The sequence below is a fragment of the Enhydra lutris genome, unplaced genomic scaffold (genome assembly GCF_002288905.1).
Source record: "Enhydra lutris kenyoni isolate GAN:26980312 unplaced genomic scaffold, ASM228890v2 scaffoldscaffold40, whole genome shotgun sequence".
NCBI lineage: Eukaryota > Metazoa > Chordata > Mammalia > Carnivora > Mustelidae > Enhydra > Enhydra lutris.
Window position 1 is genome coordinate 11,024,108 of NW_019154124.1, and position 25,315 is coordinate 11,049,422.

The window sequence follows — 25,315 nt, forward strand, 5'->3', positions numbered from 1 at the left end:
AAAAGAAACAATTATTCTTAGTTCAATCCTCCTGCTTTTCAGGTTAAGAAATTAAAGTAAGATGGGGTTTAATGAACTCCTCAAAGATACAGTATTAGCTGTAAGTACAACTAACGTAAAATTCTGTTTTACTAGTTCACAGTTTAATAATCTCTTCTTACTAACATACTACATCTCCACTATATCATTAATTTTATTTTAAAGCAATGACAGACTTATATGTAAAACATTAAGTCACACTGAACTTCCTTTAGAATTCTGAAATTGTCTTACTGTACTAATTCCCTTACTATACTGCACTAAACTGGAGAAGTATCCTTTCTGATGATTTTTAGTGTAACTATAGAAATATGCATACCTAAAATAACATTTAAATTTTGCTGACAAAAGAGAAAAGATTTTGCCATGAGCTTGTCAGGCAATAAAAATGCACCTTTATTTGCAATTCTGGACATGTTAGTTAGCTTTAGGGAAATTTTTCTAACCTCTAATCCCCAAATACACTTTAGAAATACAAAGAAATTTGGCTTAAATTTTATGATTTATAGAAACTACCCCATCAGAGTTGCATTTTTATTTCCACTTAGAAGTTAATTTTACAAACCATTGTTAGGATTACATGGATTTGACACTAATGTCACAATATTTAATAACAAATTTATTTTTAGAGGCCATCTCATTATGATTGCTCTGATTAATGAATTACATAGTTTGCCAGCAATCTTGAGTTAGCAAATGCATACCCTCTGCCATCATTAATAACATTTTTGCTCCAGTTTATTGAGGAATGATGCTCATCTCCAACTCATGCTCTGGAAGCTTGAGGTCAGGAAAGGCAGCATTAATCATATGCTTTTAGGAAGAGAAGCTTAATCTCAACTCTGATTTAGCAAATTTGAAGCCACTGCTAACTTCATTCACAGTTACCTGAACATTGGGTCTCCTTTTTCTTAAATTAATTGTTGGTATACCTACACCAATAGGCTGAAGCAACAGAAAGATGGTAATTCATCGTGCTACATATCAACACAGGTAAGGCTTCTACCCTAAGTCAATTTTATGAGATAGTTCCTTGATCAGAAAGAGATACCACAGAGTCCATGATGAGTCAACAAATAAAATGAAAGTTTAAAAATATTTGTGGTGAATAAAAAATTTTATGCTAGTAGAAATACTCAAAAAAATGTTTAGCAAAATGACTCCTTATTTTCCATTTTTTTTTTCCTCCAAAGAAATACATATTTGGGAAGTGAGAAAGATAGTTTGCCTCAGACAACTTTTATGCTGATTAAAAGAAAAAAAAAAGCAAATTTTAGAATTTACATGATTCAAATGTGTTCAAATATAAATACTATAGGATATTGAAAAGTGTTAATATTAAACCCCTAAAATTTGTGCCTTGTTTTCTGAAGTGTTACCAAATGTTTTATCCATGGAACTAAAGGAGAATTTAATACTAACACTGTAAAATGTATTCTATTTTTTATAATTTTTGTAGACTCATTTTAAATATTGAATTCTAAAATATTGACTTCTAAAAAATAAAAGATTATGTCCAATTTCCTATACAATAAATATTTCTTAGGATTGACCAAAATTAGGTATCTAGTAAGTATACCTGATCTGGTTATTTCCATGAAACAAAATGGAAGAAATTTAAAATGCATTTGGAAACAAAGCAGTATACATAATCCAGTATTTGTTAAAATGTGGTCACGGTAGAGACAGTATGCTCTGAGAAATAGTATCCCTTAGAAAATTAGATAAACAAAGTTTTATAGCTACTTTATTTCCTGTTACCAAGTCTTTTTAAAGGATATTCATACTGCCTTCTACAAACTACAAAATTATACTGATAATTTAAGATTATAGTTTCAGGAAGCAAACACAAGGCGCTCAGCAAAGAATACTTGTAATAACACTAAACTTTGACCTTGTTAAATAATAAGGGATACTACAGAAACAGAGCATTGTCTTCCTTTATTTCTACTGGTATATTTCTGATGAACAGATTGAGAATAATTTTGTTAGTACACTAGCTGTTACCATATGGGTCCTTTGTACTTGTCAGTTTCTAAAATCTTACACCGTATGGTCCTTTTATAAGGTTCTCTTATCTACCTGTATAGCATGTACCATCACCCACAAAATAGAAATCATCACGTTTAATCTGAGAATTCACAAGCATTTTAATTCACAAGCATGAATTTCAGAAAAAAGAACTCATTGATTGTTCAAACATATTTTAATGGTTCTGTAAAATAACATTTTCTAAATATCTTTGTTGCATACTTGCTTATAATAATTTCCTATATAAAAATATGAAAAGCTGACATACTCTTGAAGAAAAATCACTTGGGCTATAACAAGGGTTTCTATAGAATTTATATTCTCATTGTAATTTTATGAGTTTTAGTAAATTATTCCAAATCTGAGCCAAATGTATGTTAACATCAAAGAGTAAAAAAAAAAATTCTCCATAAATACTGGTTATTAGTAGAGTGTATAGAAGGGGAAAACGTTTTTCAAATTACTGCCTCTAAGTGATAGATTTATATCTATATATCATATGTGCATTATTCTCATTATTCTTTTTTATTTTTTGTCTAAATAATAAAGTTCCTTTGGGGGAAGGGGTTAAGACCTACCATCATAAAAACGGGGATCCTTCACACCCTTCAGCACATAATACTGTTACTGCTTTTAAATCACTTCAGTTGTGGAAATATAATTGAAAATATACTGGATATACAAAGACCAAAGAATAATATTGCAAATTTTTAAAAAATCTTAAGAATGATTTAGAAAGATAGAAATTTTCAACTGTGACAAAATCACAGACTGTTTAGCTAATCATAAATAACTTTATTAAGAAGAACTTAATAGACATGTTCATAAAGAGCTGTGATAGGATTCATAATAATGGGAAAAATGCCTATACTACATTTATAATTTTAAAAAAGCCACTGAGAAATAATGCAGGGTGATCAGGAGCTACATTTGATTAGCTAATATTTACATCACGATGGATTTTATATGGACCTTCCAAAGTAGAATTAAAATTGACACCATTTATTGTAATCACTTAGTATGGTTTTGTATTCAATTTCAGTGGTTCTTAATTATCATTGACTGGAATATTTAAATGACTCAATATTAAATGTATGTGTTTATGCACCTCCTTCTGTATGCCCTAAAATATCACGAACATCAAATTCCCGTGGCTGAGGAAAAGAAGGTAGTAAGCCTAAATTCCAATGTATTTCCCTCCAGCATGGGTTAAAGTATCTTCAGAATTATCTTCAAAGTTAAACAGTATCTTGAAGATGCTTATAAATTACAACTACGTAATATAGGAAGGTTGTGCCACTTTTTGCTTCTAGATAAATATATATTCACCCCATCTGTGAAGCACTAATAGAAAGTGAAATAAGTTGGAGGAGACATGTAGGAAAATATTTATATCTTGGCATAAAGATTAGGATAAAATGGTTTATCTATGGAATTTTATCCCTTCTGCACAACTCCCTGATGAATAAACACTTCCCATTTCTTTTTTTTTTTTTTTTTTTTTCAGTGTTCCATCATTCATTGTTTATGCACCACACCCAGTGCTCCATGCAATACGTGCCCTCCTTAATACCCACCACCAGGCTCATTTCTGAAGCCCATCCTGTGGAGTTTTACTTAACTGATTTTCATTCATAGTTTTATAAGCCTGTCCAAAAGTAGAAAGAAAAGCCCTCTGGGAGATGAAAAGGAGAGATAATTACCAGAAAAAAAGGGTGTTGGAACATGTGGCCTGAGCACAGAGGAACATTACTTACACTTATCAGGTTCACACCCATCTGGGGCAATCTCCTCACTACCTTCCTGCCTTAATGACAATCCCAAGTGGGATGTGTGAACTCAGGCAGGGGCGATAATGGCGGTCTCTGAGGTGTGAATACTGGTTAGTTAAATATTCGATAGAAATATGGGATAGCTGAATTGATAAGAGAAAAATGAGACCTGCTTTCACACTTTCATATACTATAAACTGTGGTCTTGTCATCCATTAACATTACAGATATAACATTCTTTTATATGTAGTCCTGTGTAGTGAGTTTAACACTAAGTATTAATTTTACAGAATTGCATAAGTCACTATAAACATATTATATACATACCTTTGGCTGAAGATTTGGGTGTAATAAAACATAACCATTAGGATCAATTGCAAAATAATAGCCATTGGGGCACAGCTGGGAAAACAAAAAACAAAAAACAAAAAACTTTCAAGATGTCTGAATCACAATCAGAAATCACATTCTTTAAAAGAAAAAAATCTTTAATACATTTTAAAGCATGAGGAAAGATAACATGGTATCTTTATATTTTAAGATCCTTTTAAATATTTAGCTCTTTCATGAAGTTAACTGCACATGATTTTTGAGAATTACTTAAATACTTTATAGACAAGCTAAATTAGTACAAAGCTCTAAAATGAAAAAGATACCCAAAAAGTAAATTTCATCTTACTGTAAAACGTGGTGTTAGTCGTTTAATATCTTCCAAAGACACATCAACTCCCATCACACCAAGAATCAGCTGGTTCTATTAATGAAATAGCAAAAAGGAAGTGTATTTTATACTCAAAACACATATATTTCTACACAATTGTTACATACGCTCATCCTTTGCTTGACGAGTTGTACTCCATACTAGCTAAAACATAATAAGGGTAAGACACTTTTTGGTATCAGTCTACAATGATTCTCACCCACAACTTTATGATTATCATTTCACTTTAAAAAATGACATCTTGATAAGTGCAGCTAAAATAGAAAAAATAGGAAATTATTCTTTGATGCATCTGCTTGTACTCGTTATCTCTATTATTTATTTTAATCACTCTGTATAGTCAGTTGTAGTTATATATGAGAGAGTACTTTGTGACTGTGGTATACTGTGATTAAAAAATCACAAAAATGTCCGGCCTGAAGATATTAGGTAACGTGAAATGAGAAAACAATGGATTTTTTTTTTTTTTTTTTTGGGTTGTTGACTGTACCTATCCTAAAAAGTATGTGACCTCATTGTAATAAAACAGCAGAAACCCTCAAGACCCTGTTTCTCAGTGCCGGTAACTTCTAAATATGAAACAATGGGCATCAAAACTTTAGTTCCAAGTCAACAGGGCTAGGTGGCAAACTGCTATCATAATCTTCCCCGGGACGTTAAAGATGAAAATGGTGTTAAAATTTAGAATCGTGAATTTTTGTTTTAAATAGAATTACATAAATTACAAAATAAAATGTTACAAAGAAAATTATAAAATCCACACAACAGTTAGTATGAGAACACTGTGAATTTTGTATAGGTACACAGAGAGTGAGAAAGTTTTGTCAACAATCATATTCTTTTGCCAGGGACCAATCCTACTCTAAACAAGAGTTCCTAATTAAAGCAATTCCTTACACAGTCCATCTGAGAGTTAGACAATTACTCTTCTATGGATTAAGTGATTTAGATCCCACAGATATTTAATAATAATGGTTTCCCAAAGAGGAAAAACTAGTGTTTTTGATGGCCACAGTATTAAAAGAGTTCAACTGAAATTTATAATAACTAACAAAGAATAGTAAGTGCAGAAGATTTCATTATGCCATAAACCGGAAATAAATTTCCCTCTAATCTGGAATGTCAAGCAAACCATAAAATCAGTATTTTGTATTAAAAAATATCTGAATTTTTCCTGCAATCCTAAATTCTTTTTGATGCAAGCTAAGAAACAGGAATGCAACCCTACTTCAAAATCAGGAGTATTTGAAAAATAAGGAATGGAATTTAGCAAATACAAGATATAGATTTTTCAGAACCTTAAGTTGGTAGCATCTTATTGCACTAATATTACCAGTGCTCCAGAAATCAACACTGCTAAGAAATTCATGTAGTATTTTTCTTGAATCTTAAAAAGTAGAAAAAAATGGAGAATTATCCATTTTAAATCAGACACTTATGTGATGATTAAAAAATATTGGTTGAATGGGAATTGGAGGAGGAATGATTCAATAAATATACCTCTATACACTGGCTACAAACATCACCATGGTTTTTGTTCTTGGGATTTTACTTTCTGAGCTACAAGGATATCTCAGACACATTAAAAAAAGTAGGGGGGATACCATAGTATTGCCCATTTATCATGTAATTACTCCCAGAGTCTGAACTTGTGCTCTCATCAGTTCATACTTAAATAGAGTTAAGTTGAATCCTGGCTCTGGGGAAACAGAGAACTTGACCTGCATTTCCTTTTTCCCAGGTGGTTATCACATAGGCAGCTGTTCCCTCTTACTTCTGGTCTCACAAGACAGTTACTTTGTATGTATTTCCTTATAGAAATATCTTATCCACACTCAGCTTCAACGTCACCATTTATCATTTATTATTATTAATTTTATCAATTAACTTTTAACCTTTAAGTTTGTCTTATTTTCAACTTGGCCTGTTATGTTGAAGACCGGAAGAGTTCCAGTAATGACAAGTCCTAGTTCCTAAAAATAGATTCAGAAAGAAAAGGCAAATTAGAATTACAATTTAAACTTTGTCATTCTGCATTAGTCTCTGGTATCTGACTGACTCTGGATTTTATGGTTACATTATAAAGAGACACAAAGAATTATTAAGGCATTTTGAAAGCTTTTTAAAAAACTTCTATTTTTATTTTCTTTAAAACGTCAATGAAAAAGTCTGGGAAATAATCAGAATCGATTAGGCAGCTACTGAAGTATGCAACATCTAAAATAATAACCCAAGAGAGCACTGCAAATAACTTTAAAAAAAAATGAATAAATCAAAGGACACTAAATATTTCAGTCACCCTGCCCTTCCACCCTTCTGTTCACAGTGACACTTTACCTGACATTATGGGATTCCATAAGCAGGGTGATAATAAAATACTGTTTCATAGGATTTATTTGCCTTCCTTTTGCTAGCTTCATTCTTAATTTTTTCATGCCCTAAGCCAAAGGCTTCATGCTACATCACAGATGTAGAGCAGGATAAAAAGAAGAAACACACTATCAATACTGTGTTTCTGCAACAGTCTAGGTAAATACTACGCTGTTCTAAAGATGAAATAATGCTTCTAAATACCCTCCAAAACAAATAGTACTTTTTGACAAAGTAAAATAATGTAGCTAACTGTAAGCATCAAATCCAACAGTCTGGTCATGAAGCAAAATACACATGGACAAAAATAATGACCTAGTGTTAATCAGAATGGACATAATTTCAGATATTAAATGAATCCAAGGAGAGTGGTGGAAATTAACCGATTTTCAGGTCAGAGTTTTTTTCTTTTATTACTGCTATCTATAGCAGTTACATATAGTTTTGCCATTATTTCATGTCAAAACTACATTTTCAAAAGAGCCACACTTTATTTATTTATTTTTTTAATTTATTTATTTGACACAGAGAGAGAGATCACAAGTAGACAGAGAGGCAGGCAGAGAGAGGAAGGGAAGCAGTCTCCCTGCTGAGCAGAGAGCCCGATGCAGGGCCGGATCCCAGAACTCTGGGACCATGACCTGAGCCGAAGGCAGAGGCTTTAACCCACTGAGCCACCCAGGTGCCCCTAGAGCCACACTTTAAAATGATTTAAAAATTACCACTTAAAATTTCAAATTTGCTAGGCTGAGAAAATGTTAATAATCTTCTTGCGAATAACAACCCCAAATCAACATCTCATGACCCTTGTTCTAATTCCAGAAACAGCATGGCTTCGTGGAGAAAATGTCTTGGGCAATAGTTCATAATCATGTGGGAAGCCCAAAAACAATGGGAACCGAATTAATGAAGGACAATCACACAGAGGCTTTTAGTATAACAAGATACCAAACTGTTTGGGACAAACACAATTAAGAAAACAGCTACACATAATTGGTGCACGATGATACACACGGTGGCTCTCTATTGAGTTGTAAGCCAGAATATTCAACAATGGAAACAGCCTTAGTTAAATATGCAAGTTCACATTCGCAATGAAAATTTTCCACCTCAGTAAAGTCAGATTATAGATAATTCATACAACTTGTTTCCAAAACATAGTTCTGTAAATATTCCTTTCGGAGAAATTATTATTTGAGTTACAACGTATATGCACAGCTTTTAAAATGCTAGAATGATATACGATAAAGTATATATGGAGACAATCAGCACTCACATTTGCATTTATACAGAGGATGGTAATTTGCTTCTAAATATGGTAATATCTGCCCTAAAATAAGATACTAGACTTCTAACAAAGGAGACAACATCACTGATGAACTCATTGGTGCCCAATTTCTATTTTGTCTCTCATTTACTAAGAGGACAAAAAAATTATACTCTATTCCTAGACACTGTGCCAGTCTCTAGAGGACAAAAAAGAGAAATAAGATTTCTGCTCTCCAGTAATTTATGTGATATTTTTATTTTCTTGATTCCAACTCTTTTCACCTTTTTGTCCAAAGAACCTTATTTTATCTCCCAAATAAAATGAACCGTCCACAATACTGTCACAGTCTTGTTTCTGTTCTTACCTCCAAGTGACCGAGGTAGCATTTTTCCAACATACCCAGCACCTGCCCGATCATACCACACCCTTTTTGTGTGGGTTCACTGCTCCCCGCCAACTGCAGAAACCTCACCTGAACTCTAAAGTTCAGCTAAACTATCACCAACTGTTTAAGCTCACCCTACACCATCCCCAAATATATAGCTTTTTTTTTTCTGAATTGCCAGAGTTCTTCTCATTGTTCTCATTATGTTTATTACATTTTTGCCTTGGTATAGGTCTTGGAATATTTACTTTTTTTTTTTTTTTAATGTAACCGGCATGCACTGAGCAGCATATACTGTGAATCTTCGACATGCAGAGATTATACACATGTAATTAGAAATATAAGACACTCACTTTTCATTCTCAAGTTAGTAAAAGAATGCTCTATGTGTCCACTGGCTGGCCAATTCCTGTGACTCCTATTTTTTTTTTTCTTGTTTTACATTTAGTTTCAGCTTATTGAACAGCACATTTAGAACCAAAAATCTTTCCCTAACGTCATTTGTGCTATCAGTAAGAAGCTTACCAACAATGCAGACTGCTGGTTAATGAACTTCTGGTCATAGGAAATCCTACAAGGCATAATTATTGACTCCTCCTATCATACCCTGTCCTGTGATGGATTCGGAAAAATGAAGCATTTTGACCATAGCCTAGATGACCATGTGACCTTAAATAAATATGTGATGTCAAGAAGGAACACTGGAACACTGGATGGTAATTTTAGTTAGGACTTGAGGTAAGCAAGCTTCACTTTATCTTTCTTAGCATGCAAAGCTGCTGTTAATAGTGCCTATTTTTCTTCCAACTTCCTGTATATGTTTATTTTACAAGAACCAAATGATAAGTAATTCTAAATGGATTGCATTTTGCCCTTTGGGGTCATCACTGCATTCAGAGAAGTAGTATCAGCATATAATTGTACTCCAAGTAGGAGAAAGGGTTATTGAATCAGCATTTACTTTTCAGGGCTCAATGTTTTTGGTTCTCCCCGATATATTACATTAATCAAATCATCAATAAAGTCCTCTCATCAAGATTAAGCATATGAATAAATCTTAAGTATGTTATTTACTATTTATAACTTTAACACTAGGAAAAGTAAAACGTACATTAAACAAGTTTTCTGAACTTAAGCTCTAATGCTCTTTTGAGCTGAATGATTCTTTGTTGTATGCACATGCATGGAGTGAGGGGACCGTCCTGTGTATTGGACAACGTTTACTATAAGCACATAATCCCTGGCCTCTACGGATGGGATACCAGAGGCAAGCCCTCCCCATCCTAGTCACAATAAGAGAAGACATCCATAGATACATGCAAATGACCTGTGCATGGCAAAATCACCCCCAACTGAGCACCGCTGCTTTGAAATACCATAGCATACTTATATTAAAACTTCCATTATACAATGGAAAACTTAACATTTTTGTTATATCATACCACGTTTGATCATTTCAATGGCTTATTTCCATAAAAATCTGGGGTTGAATTTGAAAGCAGATATTATATACAAAGAGGTTATTAGGTTTGTGATGACTTCAGACTAGGCTAAGATTCTTTGCCTATTTACTTCTGAGCTTTGTTGGGTCTGGCTTGAGTTGGGGAGGCTGTACATGCATCTGCTAGCTGAAGTCTACTTTAAAAACCTTTCCTCCAATTTTTATTCAAAGTCTGCAGTAGCAGGTATACATTCACATGACTTTAGCATACTATTTTTTTTTAAGATTTTATTCATATATTTGACAGAGAGAGAGAGAGACAGTGGAAAGGGAACACAAGCAGGGGGAGTGGGAGAGGGAAAAACAGGCTTCCCGCTGAGCAGAGAGCTCGATTCAGGACTCGATCCTAAGACCCTGGGATCATGACCTGAGCTGAAGGCAGACTCTTAACGACTGTGCCATGCAGGCATCCCAGGTTTTTGTTTTTTTTTTAACATAAAAATTCAAAATGTTATTGAAAGGGCCACAAATTCAAGATTTGAGGTTCGAGGGGCGCCTGGGTGGCTCAGTGGGTTAAAGCCTCTGCCTTCTGCTCAGGTCATGATCTCAGGGTCCTGGGATCGAGCCCCACATTGGGCTCTCCACTCAGCAGGGAGCCTGCTTCCCCCTCTCTCTCTGCCTGCCTCTCTGCCTACTTGTGATCTCTCTCTGTCAAATAAATAAAAAATCTTTAAAAAAAAAAAAAAGATTTGAGGTTCGAAATCCCACATTCATAACAGATCACCTAAAAAATAAAGTAACACTTTACATTTGTGATTAGACAAGTCTAAGTTTTTATGTGTATTATCTAAATTCTAGCAAAAAAAGGTTGCAATAGAAGAACTTTTGGAAACGATAAATGTCACCTAGAAGGTAGCAGAAATGGCTGCACGCTTTTGTTAAGGATGGTCTGTGGCTGAACAGCCAGTGTCTTACCAGTGCATCCAGGTACACATTTGTCCATTGGACTTGCTTAGCCTTGTCTCCTGCTAATACCATTGGTCTACCCAGAACATCCAAATACTCCTATTAAGAAAAAAAAAGAAAAAAAAAGAAAGAAAAGGTTAAGGGGTTGAAAACCGGAAATGCTATACTAAAAACAAAACCAAAATAACTCTACAGAAGAAAATTACCTAGAAGTAAAAATAAATATGGACTCAAAGAGAGTAAATATGTAACCATTTAATTCCTATTTTGGACAGACCATAACTGGTATCTCTACATACTTTGAATCAACAATATTTAGCTCATGTTGTTTATACAATATATCTACCCCAGTTTTTTTCTAATAACAAAACATTCTTTTTCTGAGGTACAGCCAATGATAAGTGAAATACGTTCCTTGTGAATTGCTTTATGTTAATCTAAACTATTTAAGTCTCTGTGATTTACTGGATGGAATCACGCAAATGTGAAATAATAAAGCAGCCACATACTTGCTTTCATATCACAGATTGTTTGGCTGAAATTCAAAGCTACATTTAAACATATCAAAAAATAAATGAAATACTTGTGCCAAGTAAGACATCAGACTGAAGTGCAGCTGCTGTTTCATTTCAACATAAAACACAGTCAGTATTCAGTTCTGCAGATGCCATGTTATTTATGTTCAATTTTGACTTAGTCTATTTTGTGGATCCTCAGTTATGTTTAAAGTTGAGTAATGATTTTAAATTTTTATGAATACTTGAAAATAATATACATTTAAATTAATTTGCTTCACTCTACAAGGTTATTTAACAGGCATATTTTAAACTGAATGGTTAAATGTGTGATGGGGATAAGGAAGGCACTTGTTGGGATGAGCATGAGGTGTTACATGTAAATGATGAATCAATACATTCTACTCCTGAAACCAGTATTATGCTTTATGTTAACTAGGATTTAAATAAAAATTTGAAAAAAAAATTCAATAATTAAAAATAAAATAAAATAAATGGTTATAGAAAAAAATCATCTCCTTGTCGAAAGTTTTATTTTAAACAGATAAACAGATCTACAGCGGTTATTTGAGAAGTTATCTGAATTCTGGTTAGAATCCATATAGTTTGTCCAGATTGAGTATTGCTTAACTTTCTTTGTGGGACCTGTACCTTGAAGAAACTAATTTAAGTCATCTGAAATAGAACCAAGTTCAAGTTAAATGAAACAAGACTGTTAGTAAATTTTCATTTTATTTATTTTCGGTGATGTTTTTAACATCTTAGATGAACAGCATGCATAGTTTTTTACCTGAGTTTTCAATATGTGAAAACACTTGGAACTTTAATGAAATAGCAATCAATACATCACCATGATACTCAACATTTTGTTACAAATACAATACTATGGATCATTTTTTCACTTTCACCTATTTTCTCCAACTGAGCATATTTAAAGCAGCAAAGAAACATCTTTTTCTTTGAAAACATAATTTAAACAAATTTTTAATAACCATACCTGAGTATTGATTCTTATTGCTCCAATGGAAGGAATTTCATAATAATAACCTGAAACATACACATACATATTTTTATATATCTAAATATCACATTACCATACATGGCCACGAAACTTTTTAGGTCTTTGGAGGAAAAAAGACCTTTTTTTTTTCCACTTCTAATTGAGCAAACACTAACATATCAATACCACCAATAAATATAGAAAAGGTTGGATTAATGTATATCCCTAACAAATGCATAAGCTTTGTGAGAAATTTCACTATGTTTCTTATAAACTGTATGAGATATATATGTGGTTTTTCTACTTCACAGTAGGGAACCTGGCATTTTTTAAAATACTCTATTGCTGGAGAAATTCTTAAAGACACATGATAATGGGTATCTGACAATTACATTTATATGAAATATTTGCCTAAATATGATTTTCATCATAAATTAAGGTTCCCTTTATTGCTATGTGATCAGTTTTTCAAATAACATTTTCAGTTTTTTTCTGTGTACATAGGGAACAGGGGCTCACTACACAAAACGAGAATTACCTAGGAATGTGTAAGACATTTTATTTTATTTTATTTTATTTTTTTTTAAGATTTTATTTATTTATTCGACAGAGAGAGATCACAAGTAGACAGAGAGGCAGGCAGAGAGAGAGAGAGAGGGAAGCAGGCTCCCTGCTGAGCAGAGAGCCCGATGCGGGACTCGATCCCAGGACCCTGAGATCATGACCTGAGCCGAAGGCAGCGGCTTAACCCACTGAGCCACCCAGGCGCCCTGTAAGACATTTTAAAGAAAATTCAACCACTCAGGGAAAAAAAGGAACTTATATGTCATACTTTCTTACATGTAAGTTTTATGTAATTCAGATATTCGTTCATTCCTAATTTTTCAGGTAAGATTCTATTTGATGAGTAGCATTAAATATCTTTAAATAAAGCATAGAATGATATCAATATATGATATCAGATATCATATGATCAAATGTCTGAATTTTTGTATACTGTAATAGTAATAGTAATAATTTCCAAGTGTTTTGTGTGTGGGTTTTCTCCGCAGAAAACACATTTAACATCTTGGTGCATCTAGGTGGCCAGTCAGTTAAGTGTCTGACTCTTGGCTTTGGCTTGGGTCCTGAGACTGAGCCTGCATCAGCAATGTGGGGGCTACTTAAAAGACTCTCTCTCCCCCTTCCCTCTGCCACTCACAACCCACGCCCCCCCACTGCCCTGCTCTCTCTCTCCCAAATAATCTAAAAAAACCCAAAAACCAAAAAAATAACATTCAACATCTTACACTTGTCTCTATTCCCGTAAACATTAGCTACAACTGGATCTTAAAAGAGAATATGTAGAACAACAACTACCAATTTAGTTTTAGTATTAAAACGCAGTCGAGAAAGCAGATCTGTTACCTTTATTTTCACAGGCCATCCACTGAATAGGTCCTCTGTCATAATTATGCTGACCAACTGAAAATGTGAACACGCGCACCTGGTGAATTGGAACACAGGGATCCGTTAGCCTGCGTGCAATTTGACTGATGGCAACACAAAAGAGCCAAAGCAAAAAACAAATGAAAGCATGCTTTTCAGCTGATAAATGTGACAAGAAAAATCAAGGCAGTCAATCTTTTAGGAAGTCACCAGAGAGAAACCCCATAACCTACTCTCAACAGGGACATCAGTCACTCAGTTTAAGATAGTACTTGGGTGCCCGATACCCGGTCCCGATCCTAAGGTTGCATTCAAAGAAATGGCATCTTTTACGCCCACCCCACTTCGCCTGTCTCACCTGGTTCAAACATATTATCCACATACCTAGTCACTGCAAAAAATAATCAGTAGAAATAATAATTCCTATTTCATAAATATGTGATTATAACGAAGTAGGTAGGAGGGAGGTCATCATGCTTTTAATTGTTTAAGGCAATTATCTTAGTGATAGTTTCACTACTTTCACACCACGAAAATATTTAGTATGTTCATACGTGATTATGGTGTCCTATTACTTTCTATAAAAGAGAACTCGCACATATAAATACGCATGTTAAGCTCCTAGAATTTTGAAAGACGACCAAAATATCGACTGTTTCTAATGTGCTATAAGGTAAGCAAATATTTTTAAAAACTCAGTTGAGATCGTTTTTTAATTATAGTAACATAAACGTTTATCAGAAGCCATTATATTTAATTATGAAAAGACTACAATTTCATAATAATATAAGAATATAGAGGATAAATTCAATGTCAACAAATTTTTAACAAAATGGCTATTTAGGATATATTGATTTTTACCAATTTAGTAATCTAAGTAAACCAGCATTTTAAGTTAAACATTTTAGCCTTTTCTAAAGATAAACATGCAGAAAATCACTTTTCCATGAATTCACATTCTGGTTTGAACTATGTTAACAGCTTTTCCCTAATTCATGTCGATTGACTGTTTGAACTGACATTTTCTAATTGTTTCGCCTGTTTCATCTTTGCACATGACCGCAGAGCACAAATCTCAAAAGAGATTTCACATCTGTTTTCTGTTCCTCCACTGGTCTTGGCCACACAGAGATCACTTCATAACAATCCCTGTCCCAAAACGTACACTGGAGATGGTGCTGTTTCACTGGTAAAGTTTTCTGTGAGCCACCCTTCACTCGTCCTGGCTTCTGGCTTGCCTCAGATATTTGCAGGACACATATGAATTTGAATCATCTCAACTTAGAAGGACAAGTGACCCATTCTACGTTAACGGAAGTTGCCGACACCTATCTTAACCCTCAACCCGTATTCCTTAAATGTGTCAATTTCCTTTTCTTAAATTCTAAAAATTTATTTTGGGGGCTGTCTATACAGATCATATTTCAAGGTTAGTGTTGCCTCTGACATAGTTGAACTTACTCCTAAACGGAAGCATTTCTGTAAACAGGTATGTCACCCAGCTGATAATTCAATTTCACAGCTATACCTTAAACAATTGTCACACGAATTAAGGGCAGGGAAAAAACCCAGATGCCCCAGAAAGCACGGGGGAAATCTTCACAGTGAAGATTTGAAAGTGTGCCTCAAATTTTCAATTTAAAGCACTGGTTTGTCTTAGTGTCTCTCTTGCCACAACAGTGCTCTGGTAAAATATTTTTCCACAAAAGACTTTTCAGTGAAGAGAAATAAATAAGACTAAATGAATTATTCTATCGATGTCCCTGAGAGGCAAGCATTTCTACTAACATAGGGGTTCCACTTAAACACATACCATGTGATTTTGACTGATGCTAGTCATCAAACAGTCCAAATAAACACAACCCAGTCAAAATACATACTAGTAAAAAAGCAAAACAGAAACTTCCCTCAAACAACAAAATACTCGTTGCTTTGTTTTACTCCAAAAGTTGTGGCTAACCCTGAGGTTTGCAGACATGAAGATCTTAGAAGTTATCCAAATGAAGAAATTCAGAATCAGACCTGGGTGTAGAGGTGTAACATTTTAAAGCACACCAAACAGTGTGTGTGTGTGCCTCTCCCTGTGTGTTACTTTGCCACACAGAACCTCAGCTCTGTGAATAAAAGATTGACTGAATTATTCCCATATTATAATTTCATAATCTGTACCTCTTAATTTTTATTTGCCTTATGTAGATGTTGTTAGACACTATTTTTCTGAAATTTCCCTCCCCATGGTGACTAAGATCTTAAAGAATTTTAAATTCAACCTTCTTCTTAAAATCTTTGCAACTGCCTTACCATTACAGTATTTCCAACATCTTTCTAATATACCCAAGACACTTATATTTTTCTTGGTAGATACACACATGTGCATGTGTACATGCACGCACACACACACAGACACAAACACACACACACTGTGTACATTTTAATGATTTTATAGGCTGCTCAAAATTTTGATATTGATCAAAATTTTTGATATTAATCAAATTTTGATATTAATCAAAATTTCTTGGTTGAGAAAAAGCTTAATACAGAGCACCCTAGCTTTTAAGTTCTTTGTGTAACAGTGAAAAAGCCAACATAAAAACTATTCCAATCCCAACTGCCATACTCATGTTACATTTCATTTCTCGCCTTGCATATTTTACCTAATTATGTACTAAGAATTTTAACTTCATTGATTTCAGGCACATGTGCAATATACAATGTTATAATGCATGTTCACAATAAACTGGTGAAATTTACAAGATCATATTTACATTCCTAACTTTCTGTTTCGAATTTTAAATCGGTTCATTCTTTCTACTCTGTGCTCTATGACTGCCACCCTGTGGAATAGCGAATGAACTATCTCTGAAATTCCAAATGACAAATCCATAGAGATGATTGCTACCCTCATTCCTCTGATGTTTTCCACTTCTTTAAATTTACTGTTTTCGTTTAGCTGTAATTTGGGAGAAAGAGAAAAAAAATAAAGCAATTCCTTGAAAGAGACACAATGCAAAAATTAAGGTAAATTACATTCTCAAGGATGTATATTTTTAGAATTCTTTTCTTTTTAGTATATTGGCATGATACATAAAAACAAATAAAATGACACATAAAAAACTCAAAATCCCTAATGTGTAGTCACACAAGCTAAATTTTTTAAAAAATATTTACTTATTTTACAGAGAGAAAGAGAGAGAGAGCACAAGTGTGCACAAGTAGGGGAGCAGCAGGTAGAGGGAGGGGGAGAAGCAGGCTCCCCACTGAGCAGGGAGCCCAATGCAGAGCTCCATCCCAGGACAACCTGAGCCAAAGGCAGATGCCTAACCTTCTGAGCCACCCATAAGCCCCTAAATATTTCATCTAAAGTCTCAATTAAGCAAATTACTTACTCTGAACCATGCCTTCATCAAAGCAGTCAACTTTTGTGGAGGAAAAATTTCTTTATTCATGCCCAGTAGTACATTTGTAATCCCAATACAGGATTCACATAACAAATGCATGCCAGAAACTTTGTAAATAAAATATTTCTAGAAAATGTGTTAAATGTTCCTCCACTAATCTGGATGATTTTTTAGTTAAGGTCATGTTTTTAAAAAATGGCCTCTTCAGGGTCATATATGAGACATACACAGTTTTAGATGGACTTAAAAATATTTTTTATCATGCTGGAAATTGGGTCTTTAGTAGAAACTTTTAATTTACAGCAAAGTTGGTTATTTAAAATAGATTATTAATTTGTTTCTTACAATATACCACCATTTTATAACTTTGTCCTACAATTCTGGACTTCTGCTAATCTGTTTTGTTTTGTTCTGTTTGTTGAAGACTAAAATAGTTGTCTTCAATTAAGATTTTTCCAAAGCCACAGGGTCAACCTATTTTAAAAAGCCATAGGAATTTCTTGTTTCCCAGCAGAACCCAGTTACTGGAAACTGTCACCTCAACAATTATCAGTTACCCAGAGTTCAAGTTTAATTTACAATAGGCAAATCTCCAAGGAATAATGGAACTGAGACTATAAAGAAAAGAAGCCAATAAAACTAAAATAAAAACTTCAGCTATCGAAACATGTTAGAAAAATGATGTCAAAAATGGGTTTTATTAATTTAGTGTGTGTACTGAAATTTTTGGCCTTCAGCCTATAAAAATACTAGATTGGATTGAATATTTTAGGAGAAAATTCTACAGTGGTTACCATAATTCACAAGAGTAACAGAATCCAGAGCGTTAGAATAACCCACATCCCTCGTTTCCTAGTATTATGAAATAAATAAAAGTGTCCACGTCCACCTTTCACACTAAGTTTACTTTATAAAGCCCAATGATCTGAAAGGTATTTGCAGTCTGCAAAGTTTTGATGGCTTAGTTTAATCTGTCTTAACCTCTTAACGCTGCAAGAAGCATGTCCCTTAGTGGAACAGTCCTGCTGTCTGACTACAAGGAAGGCTCCTGGGTGGGCAAATGATTGGCATAGCCCCACAAGGCTGCCCGGGAGACAGAGACAGATGACAGGCTAGGCGCATTCCACGTGAGCTTAGAAAATCTGGTCTGGAGATCATTTAAATTCTTGACTCTGCCACTTAGTAGCTATATGACTTTTAACAAGCTATTTAACTTCCCAAGTTTTGGTTTTCTAATTCCAAAATGGGGATGATGATGATGATGGTGGTGGTGGTGGTGGTGGTGGTCATAAAAATATTTTTATCATATGATCATCCCCATTGTAAATGAAATGATACATATAAAGCTTTTATGTTACATGGAAAATTATAAGTTCAATCACTATTAACCATGGTAATGAGGATGAGGAGGAAGAGGACTACAAGTTCCACTGTCAAATTATCAGATTTCCATGGGGTTACATTTTCCATGAGTGAGACACTAGCCTACTATGCCTCAAAAAGAACTAAAAATAACTCGAAATGACACCTTTCTAGAACAAATTTGGCTTGCTTTATTACATTTAGCGATGAACTAAAGAAAAGGGGCCAATATAGTCTAAATTCCATCGTGTCCATGAGATACATTTACATGAAATTTCCTAGGGTCTGACAAAGGCAGGAATTTAATCAAGGACTATTGAATTTGTACAAGCAAATAACACCAAATCACTTTATAAAGGAAAATGAAATGCAGTAGTCACGCAGGTTTTGTTTACGTGATCTTAAAAAGAACTGAGCGGCTCTTTCTCTCTGGTGTCCTACAGTTTGGGTGGATAACAACATTGATACATGCCCTGGAATTATGTTAGTTTTTAAAACTTATTAACACCAATTAATATATAATTAACTCACAGTGTCATATAATCTGTGAGTTCACCCTCACAGTGTCAGATTATAAGTAAGTAATTTCTAGTTCTCCTTCCCTCTGCATACGTTTATAGTTCCTGATCAAGGAGGAATAAACTATGGGCACACTGTATTTCCAAGCAATTTGTAGCTCTGCCAAGACTATCATCAGCCAGGAGGTCAGAAAAGAAGCGATATATGGATTTATTTCACATATTCTTGGGTAACGCCAAATACTTCACTGGCACAAGCAATGGGAGTAGTTGTGAAAAACTACATGTTGGATGGATTAAACGGAAAGACGCCATCAACGCAAACATTTCTTGTATAAATGTAAACCCTCCTTCCTTATACGATGATATATACAAGAATGGAACATCAATTCTACTCCACATTCCAAGCATAAGGAAATAAATATTGTTTTAAATGATTATCTTTTAAAAGAAGAACAGAGCTATTACATTTTTCTTAAGTTTACGCATTTCTTGTAGTTGGCCCCCTCAGGAGCTTCTTTACTGCGTATTTACCGATACATCTAACCCATCAGTCAGTATCTAGCAACAACGGGCAGCAAGCACTGCCCTAGCCCCAAAGGATTCGAAGGTCCATTTACAGACCGACATAACACTCACTTCATAGAACTTCAAGCCCATCTCATCATCTGATAACGTGAGCGTGAGTCACTAGAACTGTCACCAGTAAGCGTAACACACCGACATAATCTCAAGGCGTGTATCTGTGTTACGCACCCACATGTAACACGTGACAAACATCTTTTTGGTTCTTTACGACCACGTATACAAACCGACGTGACCACTGCATTTTGCTTTTCTTTTTAAAGTCGTTTTGTGTTACTAGAACAAATTCCTTCATGGAGGGAAGTTCAAGGCTAGTGAACAAATAATTAAAATAACAGAAAAGGGGAATCTGGGAGAACGAAAGAGGACAGACAGAGGACAGACGGTGCTGGGAGTCTGGGGGAAAGGGAGTGCCCACAAAGACTGAGCAGAAAAGATGTCTGCAGAGGTCTGTGGGAAGCGGAATTCTTCATCAGAGAAGCGAGCAGCCTCAGAGAATGCAGAGCAGCGGACTTTTTCTGGTCTAACCATTGAACCCAAACAAAGGGCAATCCTGATTCTAGGTGACAGAATTCTACCTAGAGATTAATTCAGGTGCATCTGCTGTACATTTTCTGTATGTCTTTCTATATACTTTGCAGTTCTTATAGTCCCTAACTTCATTTTTCATTAGACTTTAGATATTAAGTTAAGGATTCTGTAAAATGTGTGGTAGTACTCTCACTGAAACCTGAAGAGAATGTGTCTGATAATATTTTCCTTAGTTCAGAGAATGAACTGTCAACAATTTTATATTAAGAGAAACAAATGTAAATAAATCTGTCAGAGAGGAAGACACACACACACACACACACACACACACACACACACACACACACACCCCATGCCTGTTAAATGGATAATCTCTCTATTGGCAGGGCCAATGTTACTGGCAATTACTCTTTTCAATTCTATAGTAACTCTGGCATAAATAACATCCTTGATTTTTATGAACAAAGGTACATTTTCTTTTTTTTTTTTCTCCCTTTTTTTTTTTAAGATTTTATTTATTTATTTGATAGAGATCACAAGTAGGCATAGAGGCAGGCAGGAAGAGAGTGAGGGAAGGAGGCTACCCACTGAGCAGAGAGCCTGATGTGGGGCTCAATTCCAGGACCCCAAGATCATGACCTGAGCGGAAAGCAGAGGCTTTAACCCACTGAGCCACCCAGGCGCCCCACAGGTACATTTTCCATTCTAAAGCTGGAAAACTTTTGGTAACTGTTGAAAGTGGCAAAATACCTAAAAGCAAACTTTTTTAGAGCAGTGCATTTGTTAAATGGTATTACATATTTTACAAATCTGAATGCCACATATATTCAAACATTGCTTCCAAAGGTTTCATTCTTCTCTGGGAGGAGCCAGGCAGGGACAGGAGAGAAGGCAACAAATTACTTTCCTTATCATCTTTTGAAAAATTAATTGACCATGTTCACTGTTACTATATAAAACATAGGCAGATTCCATCATTTGTAACTTGCTTTAGATATTTGTTGGCTACAGATTATTTCTTTCTACCATGGATCTGACAGAAAAATAGGAAAGACATCCCTAATCACTTTCTAAATAATTTTTAAAAAGTAACAATGCATCTCTTGTCAGCCTCTTACAATTTTAGCTATGCATTCTTTATTTTGAAATCAGTCTGTCATAGTTCCCATTTGCTCCTCTTATTCAATTTACTCATTATTTTGAAACTTTGGTTTTATAAATTCTTGATGCTTTTGCATTTCTTGATTACTTCCGAGAATTAAGCTAAGAATCTGAGGACGGTTTTCTACCGGACTAGACGATCTTCAGTGTGTATGGCTAAGCGTATGGCTAACCGATCTTTCTGCTATTCTACAGAAAATCAAGTATCTTTAATTTCGCTGGGCCTGGGAATTATCTTTCAACTCTGTGTCTGGTTTCACTTTCCTTTACTCATTTGTTTGGACTTTATGATAGAGTTCATTTTAGTTTTGGCACCATTTTTAAGGAAGTGTCATACACATGGGTGAACCCTAAGGAACGGTATTGCTGCAGGTAAAGATTATAAAGTGAACGCATTTTAATATGGAACAGCTGTGTGAGGAGATTAACACGGACTCCGTTTTAAAGCTGTACCTATCTATAATCAGTCAGATTAATTCCCAAGAGTAATGCATTTCGAAAGAACCCAAACATTTTGTTCTAATTCTCCAACCTTTTGGCCTCATTAAATTGTGCTGTTTATCTGCAGCCTCATTCATCAGCTCTCTGGATGGACTACCTCGGCACACCTACCTGGGCTGCTCGGGCTGCTCGGAGTGATTTCTAATGTCATCGGGATGACAAATGAATGTAAATGAAGCATTTAGCAACAACGCTGATGCCTTGGGGTGATGGCTTGGGGGGAAAGGCAGAATTCAAAGAGGAGTTTCCAGATTTTTCTTTTAAAGCTCATCCAACTTTCTTTATGACTTGGTAATTTTGCTACTTTGAGAGCCGCAAGTGAACTTTGTTGTTGAAGAATAGGTTTTAACATAAAGCTCTAATCACATGCAGAACTTTTAAGAGTCTTGAAAGTTTTTATTTTATTCAACCTATCAGATTTTTACACGCCGGCCATTTGAAAGATAAGGTGGCTGGTGAAAATCTGAGTTGATCAAGTTGTCATGTAACAAATATTAATTTTCCAAGTAGGGGACTGGTCTGTCATACATGGTTCTAGATAGTTTCACTGTAAACATCTTTGCGGCAAGCAATTTCACTCCACAACATCTGACTGCATAAGTATTGGCTTTAAGACAATTTTGCTATAGAAGATAAAATCACAAGAAATTAAATAACATCATTTATTTACAAAGATTTTAAAAGACCTTTCTTGTGAGATACAAAATACTTGAATACATTCAAAATGTATACTGCAGATTCAGAGCAATGCTGCAAATCTCACTGCTTTTATTCTGCGGGTTATACCTAAGCACTGGTCTTTAAAGTCTTTCATTCTTACTGTTAATATTTTTCTGTGATTTTTTTGGCTTGTTCATTTGTCTCATCCTTCGGCATCATGCTTTTTTTTTCGTTTTTTGCTAAGATCTCTTCCTTCACCTTGTGACAGGTAACAGTCACCAAACACTAGGATGCCTATCTGTCACTAAGCTTTGTATTTTTTTTATTTTTATTTTTTATTTTTTTTTGTGTTGTGAAAGCGTTCTCCACAGTTGTTCTTTCCTTGCACACTGGTACATGTCCAGTGCTAGACATTCTAAAGTTCTATAGGAAATGTGTATACACCAGTATGAGGGCTAACATTTCTGCCATACAGAAATGGGAGTACAATCCATAAATGCAGCATGCATCAATAGAGAAAAGAAATCAAACTATCAAACCAGTTTGAGAAACCAAACTGTCGAACTGATCTGTCAATTTTTTAATTTTTATTTTATTTTATTTTATTATTATTTTTTAAATTTTCTTTTACAGCAAAATTGCCTTATGGCCATTTAGTTTTAAGGTGAAAATGTTTGCAATGAAAATGCTTGTGGCAAAGATGTCTATGGGAAAAATGCTTATGGCAAAACTACTGAACATTCTGTATCATACACAACCTTATGTGACAAAGATAGTCAATTATCAGTATCTGTGGGCTTCAATCTTCTCACAAGGTGTGGGACAGTGGAATTCTGAATATGGAGAAGTTATAAAGGGGTTCTCAAGTTCATCCAAAGCCATCTGAATTCATATTTGAAGACAGTGAAAAAATTTTTTATATATATATATATATACACAACACACACACACATATGTATGTGTAAAATTATATACATATAAGAAACGTATATACATATGTAAGAAATTTTTATATAAGACCTTTTTTTCACGGTCTTCAATTATATTCAGATAGCATACATGCTATCTTCAGTATGTACATATACCTACACACTATATGCATACATTGGCCTTTCATATAAACAATTAACTATGTAAATGGTATCTTGACAAAATACAGATCCTCTCAAAGGTCTAAGTGACTTAAAAGTTGTCATCTGCTATCCTCTATCTTCACTGTTAGTGGATATAGAACTTGAAAATACCAAGAGATGAAATTTTTGCTTAACAAAGTTTTCCCACATTAGGAAATATGGTAAGCCATTGAGCAAAACAGTAGAGAGCAAAAGAAATGGGGGACAGCAATGTTCCCATAAATAGAATTCCTGTTTGCTCAAATCAGAAATCTATGATCTGTATCTCTTTGTCCCTCCTTTTTCAAGGATCTCTATCAGTTATTATTTCTCGATTTTGCATCTATAAGCTTTCCCCGTGTGTGTATCCCTTTACTAATCTGTAACATAGACTAATGAATTAGCTCTTCCATTCTTAAAAATACATATATGTGTATATACATCCATACCTGCATATCTAAACAACCTGACCTAGAGTTGATGATCTTACTCTTCCCCCAATATTTCTTAGCAAATTTGCAAGGATTTTGGAGAAAAAAAAGGACTTTATATCCAGATTTCTATTTCCTCACCTCTCCCTTACTTCTCAACCACCTGTTGGCTTTTAATCATACACCTTTATATAAAAAACTGCATGCCAAAGTAACACACATGGTCTCTTGTTTGTGGAGATACAATGGACAGAGAGGATGCCTGTTTAAAATAGAGAGAAATGTGTGTGGCTCTACCTGTGTATGTAGGTAAGCATGTATGTGTAAGTGTGCTCATCACAGAACTTTCTACAGCCACTGAAAGTAGAATCACAGAACCAATAAATTATGTAATTCCAAGAACATCTTCATTTTTATGTTAGGTAAAAATAGCATTTAATTGCAGAAACTAAGTGCAATTCATTTCCAAAGTTGCTTTTTGGCTTTAATAATGCTGTGTGGCCCTAAGTGTCCATAAAGCACAGGAGTCACTACATGAGCAGACAAACAGCAGGATCGTTAAGACTAGATTCATCAGTTTTGCAGAAGTGAATGTGATAGGATTCATTTATTATGTGGTTTAGGATGTCACAAAATGCTTTGTTTAAAAACTTAAGTTTCTGTAAAAGGTGAAGGGGATGAGAAGCAGTGTTTCAAGACATTAATATGGGAGGGGATAGCCTGGGACATCCTCCAAGGGGTAATCACTGCCCTGAATTTTGAAAAATGATATCTTAGATTAATGCACCCACATCTTCCCATGACCGTTAACTCTGATAATGTTTTTTTAAATATTTTACTTATTTATTTAACAGAGAGAGAGCACAAGTAGGCAGAGCAGCAGGCAGAGAGAAGGATCCCTGCTGAGCAGAGAGCCCGATGCGGGGCTCAATCCCAGGACTCTGAGTTCATGACCTGAGCCGAAGGCAGAGACTTAACCCACTGAGCCACCCAGGTGTCCCTCTGATAATTTCTTAGAAAGAACTATTCCTAACATCAAGTTATCATTTGAAAGTATTCAGTCAATGGTTAAATTTATTAACTTTTTCAAAAGAAATGGTATCTCCATACAATTAAAA

At 34.6% G+C, this 25,315-nt stretch overlaps 1 protein-coding gene across 7 annotated transcripts in view; it reads right to left on the bottom strand.

The window, feature by feature from the left end:
• Window positions 1–25,315, bottom strand: part of LOC111155265 (calcium voltage-gated channel auxiliary subunit alpha2delta 1) — a 504,879-nt gene that overhangs the window by 55,288 nt on the left and 424,276 nt on the right. For 5 of the 7 annotated variants that reach the window (XM_022515388.1, XM_022515390.1, XM_022515387.1 and 2 more), the window contains exons 13-18: window positions 13,918–13,996; window positions 12,508–12,557; window positions 11,005–11,094; window positions 6,459–6,536; window positions 4,522–4,596; window positions 4,170–4,244 (exon numbers count right to left, since the gene is read on the bottom strand). In XM_022515388.1, the coding sequence (XP_022371096.1) occupies window positions 4,170–4,244; window positions 4,522–4,596; window positions 6,459–6,536; window positions 11,005–11,094; window positions 12,508–12,557; window positions 13,918–13,996 (447 nt within the window). Of the gene's footprint in view, window positions 1–927; window positions 985–4,169; window positions 4,245–4,521; window positions 4,597–6,458; window positions 6,537–11,004; window positions 11,095–12,507; window positions 12,558–13,917; window positions 13,997–25,315 lie in introns of all 7 variants that reach the window. The other 2 variants (XM_022515384.1, XM_022515385.1) reach the window with 1 other exon arrangement.